The sequence below is a fragment of the Exophiala spinifera genome (assembly GCF_000836115.1).
Source record: "Exophiala spinifera strain CBS 89968 unplaced genomic scaffold supercont1.3, whole genome shotgun sequence".
Classification (NCBI taxonomy): domain Eukaryota; kingdom Fungi; phylum Ascomycota; class Eurotiomycetes; order Chaetothyriales; family Herpotrichiellaceae; genus Exophiala; species Exophiala spinifera.
In genome coordinates, this window is record NW_015622515.1 from 1,161,579 (window position 1) to 1,178,888 (window position 17,310).

A 17,310-nucleotide genomic window follows, 5' to 3' on the forward strand; every position below is an offset into this window, starting at 1 on the left:
TGGCTTCGGTCGTGATCTTGACGACGAGCTAGAAGTCAGGTATATCGAGAACAGTAACAGGGACAAAGGAAGGTGAGTCGCGAAATGTCACAGCGACCATTGAAGGGACAGAGGTTAATACCTGCCCACCGGCCACAAACCGAATCAACGGCACGAGTGGGACTGGACACCGCGATATCGTCTGCATCTCGGAACACGTCGAAGAGGAAACGGCCAATGTTCAACGCCATGAGGCTGTGATTATTTTTGCGCCAAGACATGTAAAGACACCCGTCTAGGGGTATCGTCTCGAGACGCTAATACCCTTGACGGTATCGGTTCGAGGGGCCCTGTACGAGGCCGTACGCCCTCGAACCCTATATAGTCTGACAGCCCCCTAGGCCCCCTCGTAGAATGACAAGTTCTCTTTCACAATCACAAGGCTTTGAGGGCAGGGTCACGTGATTCAGGTGCGGTGATATCGCGGGACTTGGTGCTGGTTTTGCCAAGCCTCTATGCCGTGTGAGAGCATTACACAATATAATCCCGCGAAGCATGGTCAGCGCCTCCAGTTGCCTAGATATCTAAGGAGTACATGTATCCGGGAACATAGGTACGAGTGATTGTTGGGAGCTTGGCTTGCACATCTCCCTGTATTTAGAATCTTCTTCGTAGCACATCAGACAGATAGCTTTGATCCGAGGGCTCCGCGTGGTGTCAGTACTCAAGATCATCGGCGCGATGGCAGTGCCCTTTGAGAGTACACCTGTATCAAACCCATGCGTCTGAGATAGATCAAGCACGAGTATGAGGACGAAGACTGGAATCAGCCGAAAGGGTGAGGATTTGGTACGAGTAGTCTTGCGGTACTACAGAAGGGGGCGGGCGGCATTCGCCCAGTCAGGCTACTGTGCGAGCGTTATGTAAGCCAAGTTTGATTACGTACGCGTAGAAATCGATGACACTGGAGAGGATCTGTTGAACCGGCTGATGAGTTGCGGGCATGTCCCATGGCCGTCTTTGCAACCCAAATACTCACGCCTAGCGCCCCTCCGCAGACGCCGCCGCCCCGACGCTCCCGTTGCAACACTTGCAAGTTTTCAAACACCATCAATTCATTCACTCCTTTCTCACTATATTGTGCTATATCACAGGCGTCGAAAGTCAAAGCGGTCTGCTGCGCGCCAGGTTGAGCAGCCGCCCAGGTCTTCCATACGAGATGTGGAATCTTGCGGAGTCGTCGGAGTGCCCCGTGGGGCCGGATCAGGGCTCCGTCGGCATATGTGCAAGCATAAGAACCACTGTGGCGAGCTTATGCAGAGGCACAGGACGTGGTCATACGTATGTAGTGAAATGGCCGAAATACTTCTGAGCGCCATTCAAGGACTTGGAGATATTTCCACAGTCTGAAACTCTGTCGACCTCGGAAAGTCGTGCTTCTATATCATTCCGAACCGAGGCATTGTATTTGGCAGTAAAGAGAAGAGAAGTCATATATAACATCTCAAACAAGACCTTCCTGGCTGCTATCGTACATCAGAGGTCGGAGCCAAATGAGGAACCAAATGTCCGGGGTGCTTTCAGACATCATGGAGAACCAGACCAACCCAGTCGCTCTGTCCGCGCTACCCGGTGGAATGCTCGACAACCTCGTGAAAGTGGTTCGGGCCAACTACACAATCGTTGGCGTCACATTTTTTCTTCTGTGGCTAGGCACGCAGCTATTACCTTCGCGCAACAAACTTCCGATCATGAACAAGAAGAAATGGTACGAAGTGTCCTGGCAACGAACTGTCAAGGAGTTCACAACCGATACCAAAGGGATTCTTCAAAAAGCCCTCGACGAGTCAGACAACAAGCCATTCCAGCTGTACACCAACCAGGGACTGATGACTGTCCTTCCACCAAGGTTCATCAATGAAATTAGGAACGAACCCCGCCTGGATTCCACGAGACATTTTCACAGAGCATTCTTTGGAGCCTTTCCCGGCTTCGAGGGCATCAACAAGAACATTTTGTGGCTGTTAATCACGCTCACTAACAAGTACATCACCACCAACTTGACCCGATTCACCAAGCCCATGTCCGATGAATGTGGCCAGGTCCTGAAAGAAGCCCTCACCGATGCTCCAGACTGGCACCAAGTTAATCCCTCAACAACAGTGTCCCAGATCGTCAGTAGGGTGGCCACTCGGGGACTTCTGGGCAAGGATTTCTGTGAAGATCCAAACTGGATCAAATCTCTGGAACAGTACGCAACCACCTTTTTTTTTGCCGCGGAGCGATTCAGCGTCTACCACCCTTATATACGACCGATCGCTCACTGGTTTCTTCCATACTGTCGGAAACTCCGGGCCAACAGTGCACAGTGCTCCAGCATCATGCAAGGCGTCTTGAAGAAGCGTAAAGAAGCCCAAGGCACCGCGTCGACACAAAATACCATTGAATGGGCGCAACTAGCCGCCAAGGGAAAGGAATATGACCCCGCCCAGATTCAATTGAGTATAGGTCTTGGTGGGATTGCTACGACGACCAATATGCTGAGTTGGTTCCTTTTGTGCATTTCTAAACACCCAGAATGCCTAGAGCCTCTGAGAAAGGAAATTATCTCAGTCCTCCGTGACAGCGAGGGCGGCTGGAAGAAGACGACAATCTACAACATGAAACTACTCGACAGTGCCATGAAGGAGAGTCAAAGACTCAAGCCTCTTACGCTCTGTAAGTCCCGAATCTATCGTTCGGCTCCTAATGATCCAGGCAGTTCGTGGACCAATGCTGAGTGAACTGTCCATCAGGTACCATGCGACGTCTTGTGTTGGAGGATATGACCCTCTCCGACGGGACTTTCCTTCCTAAAGGAACTATGCTGGTCGTGTCATCTTCTCAGCTAAGGGACCCCCAAATCTATCCGAACCCTGACAAGTTTGACATCTATCGCTTTTACAACATGAGGCAAATAGCCGGAAATGAGAATGCCGGCCAATTCGTCACGACTTCGCAGGATTATTCCGCATGGGGTCATGGCAAGCATGCCTGCCCTGGGCGATTTCTCGCTTCCAACCAGATCAAGATTGTGTTATGTCACTTACTAGTCAAGTATGACTTTAGACTTGCCAAAGGAAGCCCTACCGATTCGATGGCATTCGGCTTCTCCATCGTCACCCCGCCGACGGCACGCATTGAAGTAAGAAGGCGCAAGGAGGAAATAGATCTCGACTCGTTTACCCTTGGGCTTGAGGATATTTAAGTCCCCCCACTTCGGTGCTCAATTCCTAATACTAGGATGAATCGGGTACTAGGTTACGAGTCCGCCCGCCCTGGCAGGTCGGACGCTTGCTAAGCAGTGACCACGAAGGTCAAGATAATAAGAAAGGTCATCCCAGAATCAGTCTTGGGAGTTTAAGCAGAGGCACCTCATGCGACGTGCTCCGCCGAGTTTCTAGATAAAGCAAGCGGCTCGAAGCGGCTCAGAATAGACAGAACAAGGGGTATATATACACGGTCGTTGTCTCAAAAGCTTGGTCACTCGGTCATGTTCAGCCGTCATGATTCGGTCGTGATCACTTCAGTTCCTGTTCAGATTCAAATGGCCAGACACGTTGCTTTCGTCTTGTTTTCTTGATTTCCACAGGCTCCGCGAATGTGGATGCTCTTTGCCTATTTACAGCGGACTATGAGGTCACGCGAGGTAGCGCTTCGCTTCGAAGACGTGCTGCCCGGAAGCGTTTCCACCTGGAGAAGGTTCCGCGACTGGGGAATCTGGGGTTTGACGTCGTTTCGGAACTCGTTCGATTCTCCGTACATCTCCTTCCCGGTGTCTCGGATGTTCGGCCTCCTCCCGCGTGCCGCGGAACAGTGGCCAATCACCGAGCCTGTCTCCACGATGGAACTTGCTACAAGCATACGGGTCCTGGGAAACAGCATCTCTTAGAGCTCATGGTGAGCATGGGTGATTCCTAGCGAGCCGCTCCGGTGTTTTGAGAAGACGACGCCATAGTATCGACTCTCGACATACGGATACGCGGGACCTAGTACCCGTAGTCCTCCTAAATGCCGAATGTACCGTCTGGATTATCCGCCCAGCCTGAGGCAGATATCGCGACGACCACTTGAAGAATTCCTGAACAGCCGCAGATATATTCAGTGCGAAAATTAAAGGAAGCACAAGCTATCAATCAAACATTCTAGACTCCTCCTCGCTTCCCGACCCTTCGACTCGACAGGTAAAATGGGAGACTGCTGCAAGACTGGCTTCCGTTGGAAAGTAAGCACATTCGAGGGCAAGGAGACCAAGATCGCCGGGCTCGACACCTATGTGGTCGGAAACAACAAGGATGTAGCTATCCTGATCATCCACGACATTCTCGGCTGGACTTCGCCCAATCTGCGACTACTCGCAGATCACTACGCGCCAGAGATCAAAGCCACGGTGTACTTGGTCGACTTGTGAGCTTCCCTAACATCCCCTCGAAAGTTTGATTCTCTGTTCCTCTTGACTATCAGCGGTGCAGCCAAGCCGGGGGCGAATCGCAGTTGATCAATTATACTGACTCTGATTCCTCTTTGCTAGCTACGGCGGCGAGATCGTCGATCCCTTGACGATGCGAGACCCTGAGAAACTCAAGAGGTTCGACGTGGGGGCTTTCCTTGGTCGCCATAATAAGGCGACCAGGGGCCCTGAAATTTTCGCCGCCGCCAAAGCATTGAAGGGCGAACTTGGTTATAAGAAAGTCGGGGCCCTTGGGTTCTGCTATGGAGGTTGGGCAGCCTTTCAGCTAGGAGCTAAAGGTCGGTCTATTGCTTCTCACGTGTCTTTTCAAGCAGGCATTTGGCTGATTGATATCTACGTAAAGGCAATGACTTGGTGGATGCTATTTCTACAGGTCATCCCTCGATGCTCGAAGAGTCGGAAGTCGATAACCTTGCCGTTCCAGTTCAGATACTGGCTCCCCAAAATGATCCGATCTTCACACCCGAGCTCAAGGCCTATTGCAATAAGGTCATCCCGCAGCTCAACATCGAATACGACTATCAATATTTCCCAGGCCTAGCCCACGGCTTTGCTACACGAGGTGATCCGAACAACCTGGTCCAGAAGAAGGGGCTGGAACGAGCCAAGGACGCTGTTGTTTTCTGGTTCTTACAGCACTTGCACAATTAAGTCTAGTTTGTGAATAAAGAGAAGGAAGTTATAACGAGATTATATGAAAGGCTAGGGAGAACCTCGGCTTGAGGGTCTGGTATCCAAGCTGTTGACTTCTTGACGAAATCTACCGAGCGATGAGCAAACAACAACGACGATATTGATCGCTACGGACTCGTGCTCTTGGATGTCGCTGGCCCCTGAAACTAGACCGAAAGAGAGCCATAAGCCACGACACCGGTCATGCGCGTCATGTATTGAAGAGGCTAATCTTGTGTGCTCTATGGATAGTCCTTATATCCCTCGGAGCCATGGCCTGTGAATCGCTTAGTGCTGGTCTTCAAGAGAGTCCCCTGGTGCGTCTCCCATGGGGATGGCATTGCATCGGCAAGGTAGATCGGGAGATACTAGCTGTGATACTACCTTCACGATGTGCAACTCCGAGCCCAGCAGTTCATATCGGAGATGAGATGTGACGAGTCCAGACTCACTAGCCTCTTGAGAGGACGACCTCTCGGTGTCTATATTCCTCTTGGCAGGGTTTTCACCCGCAGTTTCGGAGGCTCCAGCGTTCTCGGAAAGCTCTCATGCTATGCTCGACATACGTACTGTTCCTCAAGGTTACCGACCGGCAGGACTGTTCGACAACGGAGCTTCGGAATTTTACTTGTAACCCTCCATTACTCCAACTTTTTTAGACATGCGAATGGTTTCACTAGTTCACCCGCCTTTTAATGACGTGTAGTGTCTCCATTGACACACGAGGCTGCGTATAGCGCGTTGGGAGAAGCGTGGCCACGCACTTACTCACGAGGTGGGCTTGTCACAATGCTTCCCATGACAATCGTAGTAGCTCCCAAATGCACGGAACGTTTTGGCTCCGTCGAGGTCAAAGGTCACTGTCGATTCAGGAAGGCACAAGACATGACTCTACGCACCCCATATCGCAATTTCCCATCTGCTGGTGCTGCAGTTGACAGACGACATGGTACTCGGACCGAATTTTCCTCGAGAACATGACAATACTTTTCATGCGTCGGTCGCTCCTAGTTGGACAGGGTCCTCTAGGACACACGTGCGCAGGACGATGAATCTCAGCAACTAATGCCAGTGTATTGGAAATGCCCCTGAGAAAATGATGAACCCATCATCAATCCATGGGAGAGTCGCCTGGCACAAAAATCGGTGTGCCCAGAAGCGGAACATCTTTAGTAGTACAAATCTCCTACCCCCTGCCTTCTGGCTCGGCGGTGCCACCTGAAGTGTCTTCTCCAGCGATAGTTCTAAAACAGAAGACAGAGGGAAGACCACCCGGGCAGGGTAAATAGGACTCTCCGATTGACCAAAACTCTACTTTGTATTGCTGCATGATCTCTGTGTTCGTCAGTCTAAATAGTGCCGATATCTTCTACCGAAGAGGACAATCACCCCGATCTACTGCCCCGAGCCTGGTTTTCTCTACTTAGCTTGAATAGGAAGAGTTTGTGCTGCAATGCCAACAAGAGATTGTTCTCAGAAAGAGGGGGCCTAGGTTTATCGTACCTGACGCGTGATAGACTCCGGTTTGGAGACCCCGGATATCTCACACTCCGCATTCTCCACTACTCATTCCGGAGTTCCCAGCTTACTAGCAAAGCCGGGGTCAAATTCCGGAATATTTGCTCCTCTACGGAACAGGCCTTAGCACGCCTCCATAGGGGTAGCCTCAGAACAATATCTGACTTATAGAAGTAAAATCCCACAGGCCTCCTCAGGCACGGCACAGAAGTGTTTTGCTTTGTACACACTGCTGAGAAGTATCCTCACTTACCTTCAATTCTCACTTGTTGACGAGTTCATTCCCGCCCATGATGGCCCTTAAAAGCGGACGGACCTGGACCTGGCGGAACTTCACGGTGTGCTACCTGATCTCCTTGGGAATGATCGCCATGGGTTACCCAGCTGCCGTTATCTCGACAACCCTTGCACAGCCCTCCTTCTTGATATACATGGGATTACTTGATCTGGAGGCTCAGCCCCCAAGGCTGACTGGAGGTAATTATAAGGCTGCTGAGACCAAGATATCCCTCGCAGGCTGACCCTGGTCGTTCTCGATGTAGATGCGGAAGGATTGATTGGAGCGATGTCAGGAGTAAGTCAATACCTTGATGTATGGCGAAGGTCTCAATGCTTCCGGCAGCGTCCGACCATCTATAACAGTCGCCACATGGTTCATGAGCAGATTTCTAGCTCAATTGCTGACAGATCGTAGGTTTTTCAAGCTGGAGCAGCAATCAATGTGTTCATCGCCTCCTACGTTGCCGACAAGTGGGGCAGAAAAGCCTCCTTCCATTACCTTTGTCTTCTCTCAGTTTTCGGGGGTGCGTTGATTTGTGGCAGCAAAAATGTGACCATGTTCATTGTCGGTCGATTCTTTGCGGGAGCTGGCAGCTGGGGCTATATGGTCATTAGTAAGTGACTTATTAAACTGCTATAGACGATTCTTCGTCATATTTTGTATTTCTAACCTCACCTAGCACCGTTCTACACTGCTGAGCTTGCCCCCGCTGGTCTCCGCGGGCTCATGGTCGGTTTGACTGGAATCAACTTATCAGTCGCCTATGTCCTCTCGGCATTCATGGGCCTCGCCTTTCATTTTGTGAAAAACCCAGGTGCTCAATGGCGGGGTCCGTTAGGACTTGCTCTGGTATGGCCAGTTCTGGTGTCCCTCGTCTGCTTTTTCATTCCCGAGTCACCTCGCTATCTTCTGATGAAGGGAAAAGTCGATGAAGCACGAGAAGTGGTCTTCAAACTTCACAGTTCTAAGGATGACCCTGATCAAGAACTTGCTCGAGGCGAGTTCTACCAGATGACCAAGCAGACAGAGCTGGAAAGACAATTAACACCAAGCTACGTGAGCCGCTTCTCAATCCGTAAAATTACAATGCGCTAACTGTTACATAGCTCGAGATGATTCGCAAACCTAGTTATCGGAAGCGTGTACTCCTGACTATGGGCTACGCTTTCTTCGGACAGTAAGTATCCTGCGATATGCTTGCTACTTGGATGATGTTGCTTTTCCTTCCCTCGGTTCACATAACGACTGACAAGAGCAGATCTACTGGTGTCCTCGTTTTGAATAATTATGGTACTGTATTTAGTCGCCGCTATCTAGACACAGTGTTAATAGATATCTAGGTCCAACGATATATAAAGAGCTTGGATATGACACCGTTATACAATTGATACTTCAGTGCGGCTGGGTTACACTTGGACTCATCGGCGTTAGTCTAAGCGCATTGATCATGGACAGGGTTGGCCGGAAGCCGCTCATGATTGTAGGTCTCGCTGGCTGCTGCGTGTCACTTGCTCTCGAAGCTGCTATGGTGGCTTCATTTGCCAAAGAAGGTACCAATAAGGCGGGCCTTCGAATGGGTGTCGCGGCGGCATACATGTTCACACTGTTCTACACCTTCGGGTTTGACAGCGCCGGATTTGTTTTCTTCTCAGAGGTTTACCCTAGTCACTTAAGAGCTCGAGGCCTGGCCATAGTCATTGCGACGGTTGCATTGACCGATCTTGTGTATTTGGAAGTCACGGAGACAGTGAGTATTGTCGTCTTGTCCTTATCATGGGAAGAATCTAATATTGACCTTCTAGGCATTTGCTAACATTGGATGGAAATTCTACCTTGTCTTCATCATCCTTTCAGCTGTAGGCACTGTTTTTACCTATTTCTTCATTCCAGAGACGAAAAACATTCCGCTGGAAGAGATGGGGACCATCTTCGGAGACGATGTCGCGGTATATGGGGAAGATTTGCGCGTCGATCACCGCACTCATGAACTGATTGTTGACGGGCACGGGGATAGAACCCACCAACTTGAAAGAGTTGCCACCGAGGCTGGAATCGACAAGCGACCCTCTTCAGACGTGAGCAAGCTTGAAGGAGATAATCCATCCGTGCAGCATGTCAACGTTGCAGAAACTGTCCATGGATAAGTTACCGAGGGTAGACTACGGACCATGGCTGAGAAGGCAAAGCTTTGCCACGCCTTGGAGGACTCTGGCGTTGACAAGCATCGCTCAGCAGCGCAGGTTCTGCTTTTGAGAGCACGGGTCCGGGGAGGAGAGGGGTGAAAAATTCGAATCAGGAGTGAGAGCTCACGATGAGAAGGGGTCTTTCGAGAATGTCAAAGGCAATGACATAACTGGGTAGGCAATAAAGAATTGTCACAGATATTCCAGTACTTCGCGATAATTTGTATTGTGGCCTGGCCACTTCGAAACCGTGCACCTGTTCGATCACAGTTAACTACCAAGTCTCCTGCGTGTCGACAGTTAGCTGATCATACTATACACACTTCCGAAGGAGATTCATCAAGTAGACAGGGGATTTTGGCACTCCTATCAGTAACTCCACGAGCAACACTACGAGCACCCCTATAAGCCCTCCTACGAGACCCTAATGGGTATATATCTTTCCTTGTAGATATTATTTTCACCTAATGTGCCTCTTGAGATGTCCCAAGTTTCAGATTCAGCTCTGAACGAGAATCCACCTCTTCAGATGTACCCTTGCGGGAGTTCTTGACGGAGGAAGGGAGTATGAACTCGGTTTTCTCTTCAAAGGTCGTCACGTACTGAATAGAGCTCGGGGTAGAATAGTAGGCATTAAATTTTCATTGTATGAATGTTCATAACCCAGCTTATTGGTGAACTCTTAGCATCAAGTAGCTGCCGTCATAGCAGAAATCGTTGAGAGTTCTTCATATATGAGAAATAGGTGCCCTTTTCGAGGCTTGCGTTCGGAACGGTGGAGCCTTCGGAGACAGCGACTTTCCCACTGGATAGATATCTGCACAATACCTGGGACTAGGTTCGTAGCGGCTGTGCTGACTTTCGTTTGTTTCATTTCTCTGGCGATTTGCTTCTTTGCCAGTTGTCATCAAGGGGATGAACAGCTGGTTCCTTGGTGCTGCTCTGGAAATCTCAGATAGTCTGCCCAGAAGGATTATCGCCTCTTTTCAAAACACTTCTGTCTCTTGCTCACCGGTCCATCTGCTCCTTTCCCCTCCTTTCCTCAAAATGGCTTGCTCCTCGCTTACTCTGGACCGGGAATCTTCAGAATACTTTTGCCCAGATTCTCACCCTTAAGCATGCCCAAGAAACCGTCGACAGCATGGTCGATCCCGTCAGTAATATAATCGACGGTCTTGAAGCTCCCGTCGACAATCCACTTGCTAACATTCTCATCACGCTCCCTGGCCCACTGCATAATGTTGTCATCATGGACTAGAAAGCCCTGCCAGCGAAGGCGGCGGCGCACGACCTGGGAGTAGTTCTTGAGGCCGTAATCATCGGCAATCGACTTGCTATTGTACGTCGAGATCGAGCCGCATGCGATGATTCGTCCGAAGTTGTTCATGTGCGTAATCGCGATGTCAAGAAGCTCGCCGCCCACGTTGTCGTAGTAGATGTCAATACCGTTCGGGGCAAGCCGGGTGAGCGCCTTGTGTAGGTCTTCAGTCTTGTAGTTAAAGCCCGACGTAAAGCCTAGATCCTTAAGAATGAAGTTGAGTTTGTTGTCGCTACCAACGGAACCTATGACCTATTTCCCGTGAGAGGGCGTTAAATTTCGCGTTATGGATATTTGGGGTTAAGTCGAAGTAAGAGGAACACTCACATTTAGACCTTCTCGCAGAGCTATCTGACCTACAGCCTGGCCGACGGCGCCAGCAGCGGCGCTGATGAGGATAGTATCGCCTTTCTTAGGTGTGCCGATCTCGTGGAGCGAGCCGTACGCGGTCATGCCCGTTATGCCCAGAAGATTCAGATAGGCAGTCAAGGGCACGGCAGGTTTCTCTTCAATGATCTTGATCCTGCCACAGGCGACAACGGATTCCTCAACCGCGGAATAAGATTCGATATAGTGATCTGTCATCAATACCATGCTGCCTTCCTTAATCGTGGAATTGTTGCTCTTCAGAACTCGGCCAAGAACACTAACAGAAATAACGGGCTTGCCTGTACTCAGGGCTGGAGAGTAAGACTTGAGAGACGGATCCCGCATGCGCCTCCTCTGGCTGGGGTCGAACGAGGCGTAGAGGTTCTTTGTCGTGAACCCGCCCTTGGGAGGCACGGCATTCTCGTCAAAGCCAATGTCCTCGACTGCTAGGTCCTGGCCAGGTACAGGCCAGCCATTGGGGACGGCCTTGTAGATGAAGGCTTTGTTTCGAACCATGTCTGGCTGTTTTAGGGGAGTAGAAGGAGAAGTATGGGGAAAATGACAGCAGACACAGGGGTCTGTGAAAAGAATCTTGTCGTGAAGGGCGGTGGTATGCTACAGCACGAAGTAGATATGTGCGGTTTTTCATGAAAAGTATGCCACACCGAGGGATAGGATAAAGCTATCACGGAGCAGAAGGTCCCTGTTATGCAACGCTTAGTTCTAGGCGATATTTGGGGGCCAAATGGGATGTATTGACGAGGCTGACCTCCCTTTCTAGGAGGGAGATCACTATTTATTATATAGACAAAAGGAGCGAGCTTTCTCTCTCCGAGGGAGGGCTTTCTCGCCGCCGCACAGCGTGCCGCATGGAGTCATCTGCCGCCATCGGGCGGCGTTCTATCGGGTGACGTTCTAGACGGAGAGAAATCCTCCTCTTTGTGAAGGCCGAGAATATAGTCATATATAGCGAAATCCAGTGAATTGATGGTGTTGCAAAAGTTGTAAGGAATGTGAGGGCGTCGGCGTCGGCGTTCCGGCGTGAGTATTCGACTTGTAAAGACGACCTCCGACAACGGCCCGCAACTCAAGCCTAGTCCAACAGTCCAACAGTCCCCCCGGTATCCTGCCTTTTTCAGAGCAACTAGATCCCGTCCTCGTCAGGAAAGACCGTTTTTATGAAGCATCTGTACCTCTGAGAGTTGATCTGCCGAGGTATTTCAAAGTCTACCTGGAGAGAACAGCCATCGGGGTTAGCCAAGGGGTAACTTGTTGGTGGTGTGTAATTCCGTACCATTCGCGGCTTGTTCATTCCAACGCACGGTGCTGCACTTCCCGAGTAACCAATGGTTATGTGGATCGCAGAATTCCGAGGGCGGGTTTACAACACCAAGAACAAGCCGAAGTCTCTGGGATCCGGTAGGGCTCATGCCGAATCATGCAACAACCTCACTGACACCCACATGCAGGTCACGCATCGTACCGAACACTCGGCCCAAGCTGTGGTTATTAGCAGATCCCCGTGATCAGCACACTACGGTGCCATTCACCGCAGCTTTTTGTACCTCTGCATACCAACAAGATTCATAGGTATTCTACGCGAGATCTCAGGGGGTAACAAAAAAAGAGGTAAGGGGTTTGCTGCCATCGTCGAACTTGCGGTCGGAGTATTTCTCAAGTCAAGAGTGATCAACACAATCATGTCCTCAGCGCCGTCCAAACCACCACCGGAGATCGTGTGGCGACCCAGTCACAATGGGACCGCGCCTATGGACAGGTACCGGCAGCACGTAAACCGCAAGTATGGGCTGGAACTCTCCAACACTCGTGAGCTGCAGCGATGGTCCGTCACTCAGCCGCATGAGTTTTGGATCGACCTATACGGGTATCTGAACATCGTGCCTCCTCTGCCAGGCTCGACTCGGAAGGCATACGACGATACCATCCCCATGAGCAAGAACCCGCCATTTTTCCACGGACATTTGCTCAATTACGCAGAGAATGCGCTCTTTGGGAACCCGGACTCTGACGTCGTGGCCCTTATTGGAATTCGGGACGATCAGGACGTTTACGACGACAAGGCCGCAGAGACGTTGACCTGGGGCCAGTTCCGCGAAAAAGTGCGTCAGACGGCCAGCGCGTTGAGGCGTAGTGGTATCAAGCAGGGCGACCGCGTCGGTGCATTGGTCGCCAACTCGAACTGGGCTGTCGTTCTCTTCCACGCCGCCGCTTCGATCGGTGCCATCTTCACCTGCATCAGTCCCGAATTGGGCGTCGAGGGCTGCCTTTCGAGGCTCCAGCAAGTCACGCCCCAGGTCGTCTTTGTCGACAGCCACACTATATACAAGGGAAAAGCGGTGTCGACGGACGAGAAGCTCCGCGCCATTCTGCAGAGACTGAACTATCGGCTGCAGGTCTTTATAGTGCCCATTTTACCTCACAAGTACATGGCGAGCGTGCCGAGCATGGAAGACTTCTTGAGCCGGTCGAGCGCTTCCGACGAGCTCACGTTCACACGGGTACCCTTCAATCATCCCCTTATGATTTGTTACTCATCCGGCACGACGGGCGCGCCTAAGTGCATCGTCCACCAGCACGGCTGGCTCATGCAGGTGAAGAAGATATCGACACTGCACAATAGCCTGGGTCCCGGGAAGATGGTCATGGTCTACTCCAGCACCTCTTGGGTTGTCTTCTACGCCTTCTGTGGGCACCTCACGTCCGGCTCGACCTTGGTTGTCTACAATGGCAGTCCGTTGTATCCGGACGCGAAACAGCTGCTGCGGATTTGCGAGAAGTTCCGTGTAAACTTCCTCGGCACTTCACCTCGTAACTTGCTGGAGATCGAGATGTTGCGCACCACCGTTCCGAGACGGGACTACGACTTATCAGCTTTGGAAATGGTCTACACTACTGGGGCGCCATTGTCGCTAGAACAATATCGATGGTTCTATCGCTCGTTTCCCCCGCGGGCGCAGATCTGCAACACCTCTGGAGGTACCGACACGGCGTCGTCCCTCCTTATCGGCGATCCCTGTGGGCCTATATATGCCGGCGAGCTACAGATCTACGCGCTCGGCATGGACGTCGACATCCTGGACCCGGCCAGCGGCGTTTCCATAGCTGAGACCGGCGAGGCAGGCGAGATGGTGATCCGCAGACCCTTCCCGAGCATGCCATGCTGCTTCTGGGGCGACACAGACAACAAGATATACCATGACGCCTACTTTTCTCGCTTCCCCGATCTCGACGTCTGGGCACAACACGATTGGCTCAGTCAGAACCCGGCCACTGGAGGTTACGTGATGCACGGCAGGAGTGACGGTGTGTTGAGTAAGTTGGCTTGACAGATTGACATGGCTCCTAGAAACTAACACGCGCCCGTAACAAATAGACCCATCGGGCGTCAGGTTCGGTAGCGGAGAGATCTATGCTATCGTCGAGGCGCAACCTTTTACCGAGTACATCAGCAACACGTTGTGCGTGGGTCGCCGCCGCGCCCAAGACACCGACGAGCACGTGTTTCTGTTCGTCATGATGAAGCCCGGCTTCTCCTTGACGAACGAAATGCGGGCGAGGATCAAAACCGCCATTCGGAACGCACTGTCTCCGAGGCACGTACCTCGATTTGTGCTCGAAGTTCCCGACATTCCCATTACCATCAACGGGAAGAAGGTCGAGATCGCGGTCAAGAAGGTGATAAGCGGCGCCAGAGACGTCAAACCGAGCTCGACGGTGCAAAATCCGGAGACGATTTCCTGGTTCAGACGGTTCAAAGATTTGGAGTCGGAACCGACAGACTCCAAGATTTAGACACCAGAATCTCATTTCATATACTCGTAGTGTATCCCAGACTTTGACTCTTGATGGCCCCTCCTCCACACCGTGTAGACAGTCTCTCTTTCCCCTCCGTCAATCGGTGCAATGAACCAACGTATTTTCTTTTTGGTGGCGACTTTCACGGTTTCTTTGCACTGGCCCATCAGCCAACACGGATCATGCTCCGGTCATCCAGATGAGCGACAGCATCTTGAAGCCAGATGGGCCAATTCCGGTTCATTGTGCGCCTCGCTTCACCCCTGGGCATGAAAATCCGGCCACTCCTCCCGGCGAGAACTTGCTCGATGATGGCATCGCTGACGTCGCTCGCAGGAGCCATCCTCGCTCCATTCTTCTCCATCCTGGCCCTGTGCCGCGCCGTCATGCCGGTCGCGTGCCAGCCCGGATGCACCGAGGTCGTCTGGATGCACCGGCCATTTTCGTAGTGGTCGCGCAGTTCCGCTCGAAGTCCTACAACCGAGGCGTCCACCGCCTAGTGAGAATCTGACTTTCTTCTTTTTATGACGAGAGATGACATGACATGGCATGACAACACAAATTTTTGTTCTACTTACCGTCGTTGAGGTACAGGGCTGCGACCTTGGTGCAGCAATAGTCGATGGTCCCTGGCTTGGTGAAGAAGCTCGCGACCGAAGCCATGGTCACGACGTGGCCCTTCTTCGCCTTGAGCATGGCAGGGAGGAATTCCTTGATGAGGATAAAGTGTGAGGCGACATTGACCTTGAAGATCCGCTCCGTCAACTTGGCATTGCTGCCAATCACGGTCGTTCCAGAGACTATCCAGTAGGTCAGGTCAGTACTTTTTTCATTTTTCCCCTGAGAAAAAGGGGTCATATTGTTAAGATCCGGGGAGTCCCGCCCATACCCATGCCAGCATTGTTGATGAGAACACTTGGGTCTCCGTGGTCGCGGCGGATCTGTTCGGCAGTGGATTCGATGGCCGGGAAATCGGCGAGATCCAACTGGTAGTAATGAACATCGGGAACTAGAGAGATACTCGAGATCAACAGGGTTGCCATTGGACGATGACAACGACGACGACTTCCTGGAGAAGGTGGGTGCGTTTGGAGACAATAACATACTCATCGCCAGTTCAGGAGGCACCGGCGTGACGTCGAGAATAATCACCCGCGCGTACTTGCTGAACCCTTTTACCATTTCATATCCAAACCCGCTGCACCCCCCGGTGACGACGACGAGCTCGGGCTTGCCCGGCGCACCGAACTGGTACGAAGCGCCCGGTTTTCTCAAGTGCCACATCTTCAGCGCCAGCGCGTTCAAGGCTTGGTTGGCTCTCAGAAGCACGCCGGCGGCGAAAAGGCCTTTCAAGACATAGATCAGCGTGCGCATACAGTCACTCGATAACCCTCTCTCGCGCAACAAGGTCAAAAGTCGATTTCGGTGCTGCACGGGTGCTCGAGTCAGTGCGAATAGGGCCACGCCGGTGAAGAACGGATCTTGGAAGAGCCTCAGAGGCAGCGATACCCCTTGGATCAACGGGCGAAGCAAGCGCTCAGCTACGGTCGATATAGCCATGATTCAGGTTGTGATGGTTCCCGAGGAATGCTGAAGGGGATCTGATCCCACTGTCCTGATCCGTTACCTGAAAAAAGAACGTACATCCACAAGGCCAGGGCAGCAGGAGAGTAACCGTGCGAGCGCAAATTCAAGATGGATTAGGCTCCCCTGTGATGGCTACCCATTTGGATCAATCGGCCTCGGCTCCCGGAATTCCTGTATAATCAGATTCCGCATGTGCGATTCCGTGCCGAAAGTTGGGGACGGCATGGCTCGGGGCCCGGGGTCTTTTGCTGCTTCTTGGTGCCATCGTCTGAAGTGCACCAAATCACAACATTCTGTTCCCCTGAAACCCCTCCAGCGGAACGAAGAACAAGGAGACGCGGCGGGTCCCGCCGAAGTTGTAGCCTGCTGCTATTTGTCCATCGTCCCGACGATAAAGGATTTGTGGGGATGGGTGCCAGCCTTGCAGGTCACACACAGCCTTGCAGGTCACACACAGCCTTGCAGGTCTACGACTAACGTCCCTGCTCACCGGTGGCGAGAGTCATAATCCTCGCTCTACAGTAATACGACGCGACCGTGTCGATCACGTCTAGTGCTTTCTACTGCAGAGAGAACGAGTGAGCAGGAAGGATTTGGCGATGAGACCTGCTATGAAAATGAATGAGATTGATCCACGCGTACCAGGAAAACAGACCAACGCCTGCTATATTTTTCTGACTTGTCCAGCCACCTCAAACTTACAACGTCTTCTCATGGATAAATTTCGAGCTGGGATCGCTGTTGTGCGACCGATGGCATCGTGCCTTGTGGACCCGCTCATTCCACAGGTTCTTGCATCCATTAATTGATTTTGTCTCAGACGATAGATGTGTTGTACAGTTCTAGGATGAGATTAGCCCTAGGAAAATAGTGAAGGGGTTTCAAGGGGGATCAACTTGAAGCTCCTCAGGCTGTGGCCTTCTGGTGATGGAAGATCTTCCTGGGCACCAACCTTTGGTCTAGTAAAGAGAGACTCATCTCCTGCTGTACCGCCACTAAGGAGCTGCTGCCGCGTACTGTACTGTAAACGAGAGGCAACAGTCAGAGCTCCCCTCTTTAAAAGGCTAGAGACGTAAAT

The 17,310-nt window shown here is 51.7% G+C and overlaps 6 protein-coding genes across 6 annotated transcripts; 4 read left to right on the plus strand and 2 right to left on the minus strand.

Annotated features, from left to right (window-relative positions):
* Positions 1 to 1,568: 1,568 nt before the first annotated feature.
* PV08_04177 (uncharacterized protein) lies at positions 1,569 to 3,226 on the plus strand (the record flags this gene model as incomplete). Its single annotated transcript, XM_016378525.1, has 2 exons — positions 1,569 to 2,697; positions 2,775 to 3,226. The coding sequence occupies 2 exons, from the start codon at positions 1,569 to 1,571 to the stop codon at positions 3,224 to 3,226; spliced, it is 1,581 nt and encodes a 526-aa protein (XP_016237202.1).
* Positions 3,227 to 4,207: 981 nt separating this feature from the next.
* Positions 4,208 to 5,140, plus strand: PV08_04178 (uncharacterized protein; the record flags this gene model as incomplete). Its single annotated transcript, XM_016378526.1, has 3 exons — positions 4,208 to 4,425; positions 4,550 to 4,767; positions 4,833 to 5,140. The coding sequence occupies 3 exons, from the start codon at positions 4,208 to 4,210 to the stop codon at positions 5,138 to 5,140; spliced, it is 744 nt and encodes a 247-aa protein (XP_016237203.1).
* Positions 5,141 to 6,972: 1,832 nt separating this feature from the next.
* On the plus strand, positions 6,973 to 9,103 carry PV08_04179 (uncharacterized protein; the record flags this gene model as incomplete). Its single annotated transcript, XM_016378527.1, has 8 exons — positions 6,973 to 7,156; positions 7,222 to 7,253; positions 7,374 to 7,572; positions 7,639 to 8,015; positions 8,066 to 8,136; positions 8,218 to 8,249; positions 8,300 to 8,706; positions 8,762 to 9,103. The coding sequence occupies 8 exons, from the start codon at positions 6,973 to 6,975 to the stop codon at positions 9,101 to 9,103; spliced, it is 1,644 nt and encodes a 547-aa protein (XP_016237204.1).
* Positions 9,104 to 10,205: 1,102 nt separating this feature from the next.
* Positions 10,206 to 11,345, minus strand: PV08_04180 (uncharacterized protein; the record flags this gene model as incomplete). The annotated part of the gene is made up of 2 exons (XM_016378528.1): positions 10,206 to 10,712; positions 10,788 to 11,345. 2 exons carry the CDS (start codon positions 11,343 to 11,345, stop codon positions 10,206 to 10,208), a joined length of 1,065 nt encoding a protein of 354 aa, XP_016237205.1.
* A 1,184-nt stretch (positions 11,346 to 12,529) lies between these two features.
* PV08_04181 (acetoacetate-CoA ligase) lies at positions 12,530 to 14,642 on the plus strand (the record flags this gene model as incomplete). Its single annotated transcript, XM_016378529.1, has 2 exons — positions 12,530 to 14,162; positions 14,224 to 14,642. The coding sequence occupies 2 exons, from the start codon at positions 12,530 to 12,532 to the stop codon at positions 14,640 to 14,642; spliced, it is 2,052 nt and encodes a 683-aa protein (XP_016237206.1).
* Positions 14,643 to 14,811: 169 nt separating this feature from the next.
* Positions 14,812 to 16,205, minus strand: PV08_04182 (uncharacterized protein; the record flags this gene model as incomplete). The annotated part of the gene is made up of 4 exons (XM_016378530.1): positions 14,812 to 15,119; positions 15,224 to 15,445; positions 15,535 to 15,654; positions 15,752 to 16,205. The coding sequence occupies 4 exons, from the start codon at positions 16,203 to 16,205 to the stop codon at positions 14,812 to 14,814; spliced, it is 1,104 nt and encodes a 367-aa protein (XP_016237207.1).
* Between the last annotated feature and the right edge of the window lie 1,105 nt (positions 16,206 to 17,310).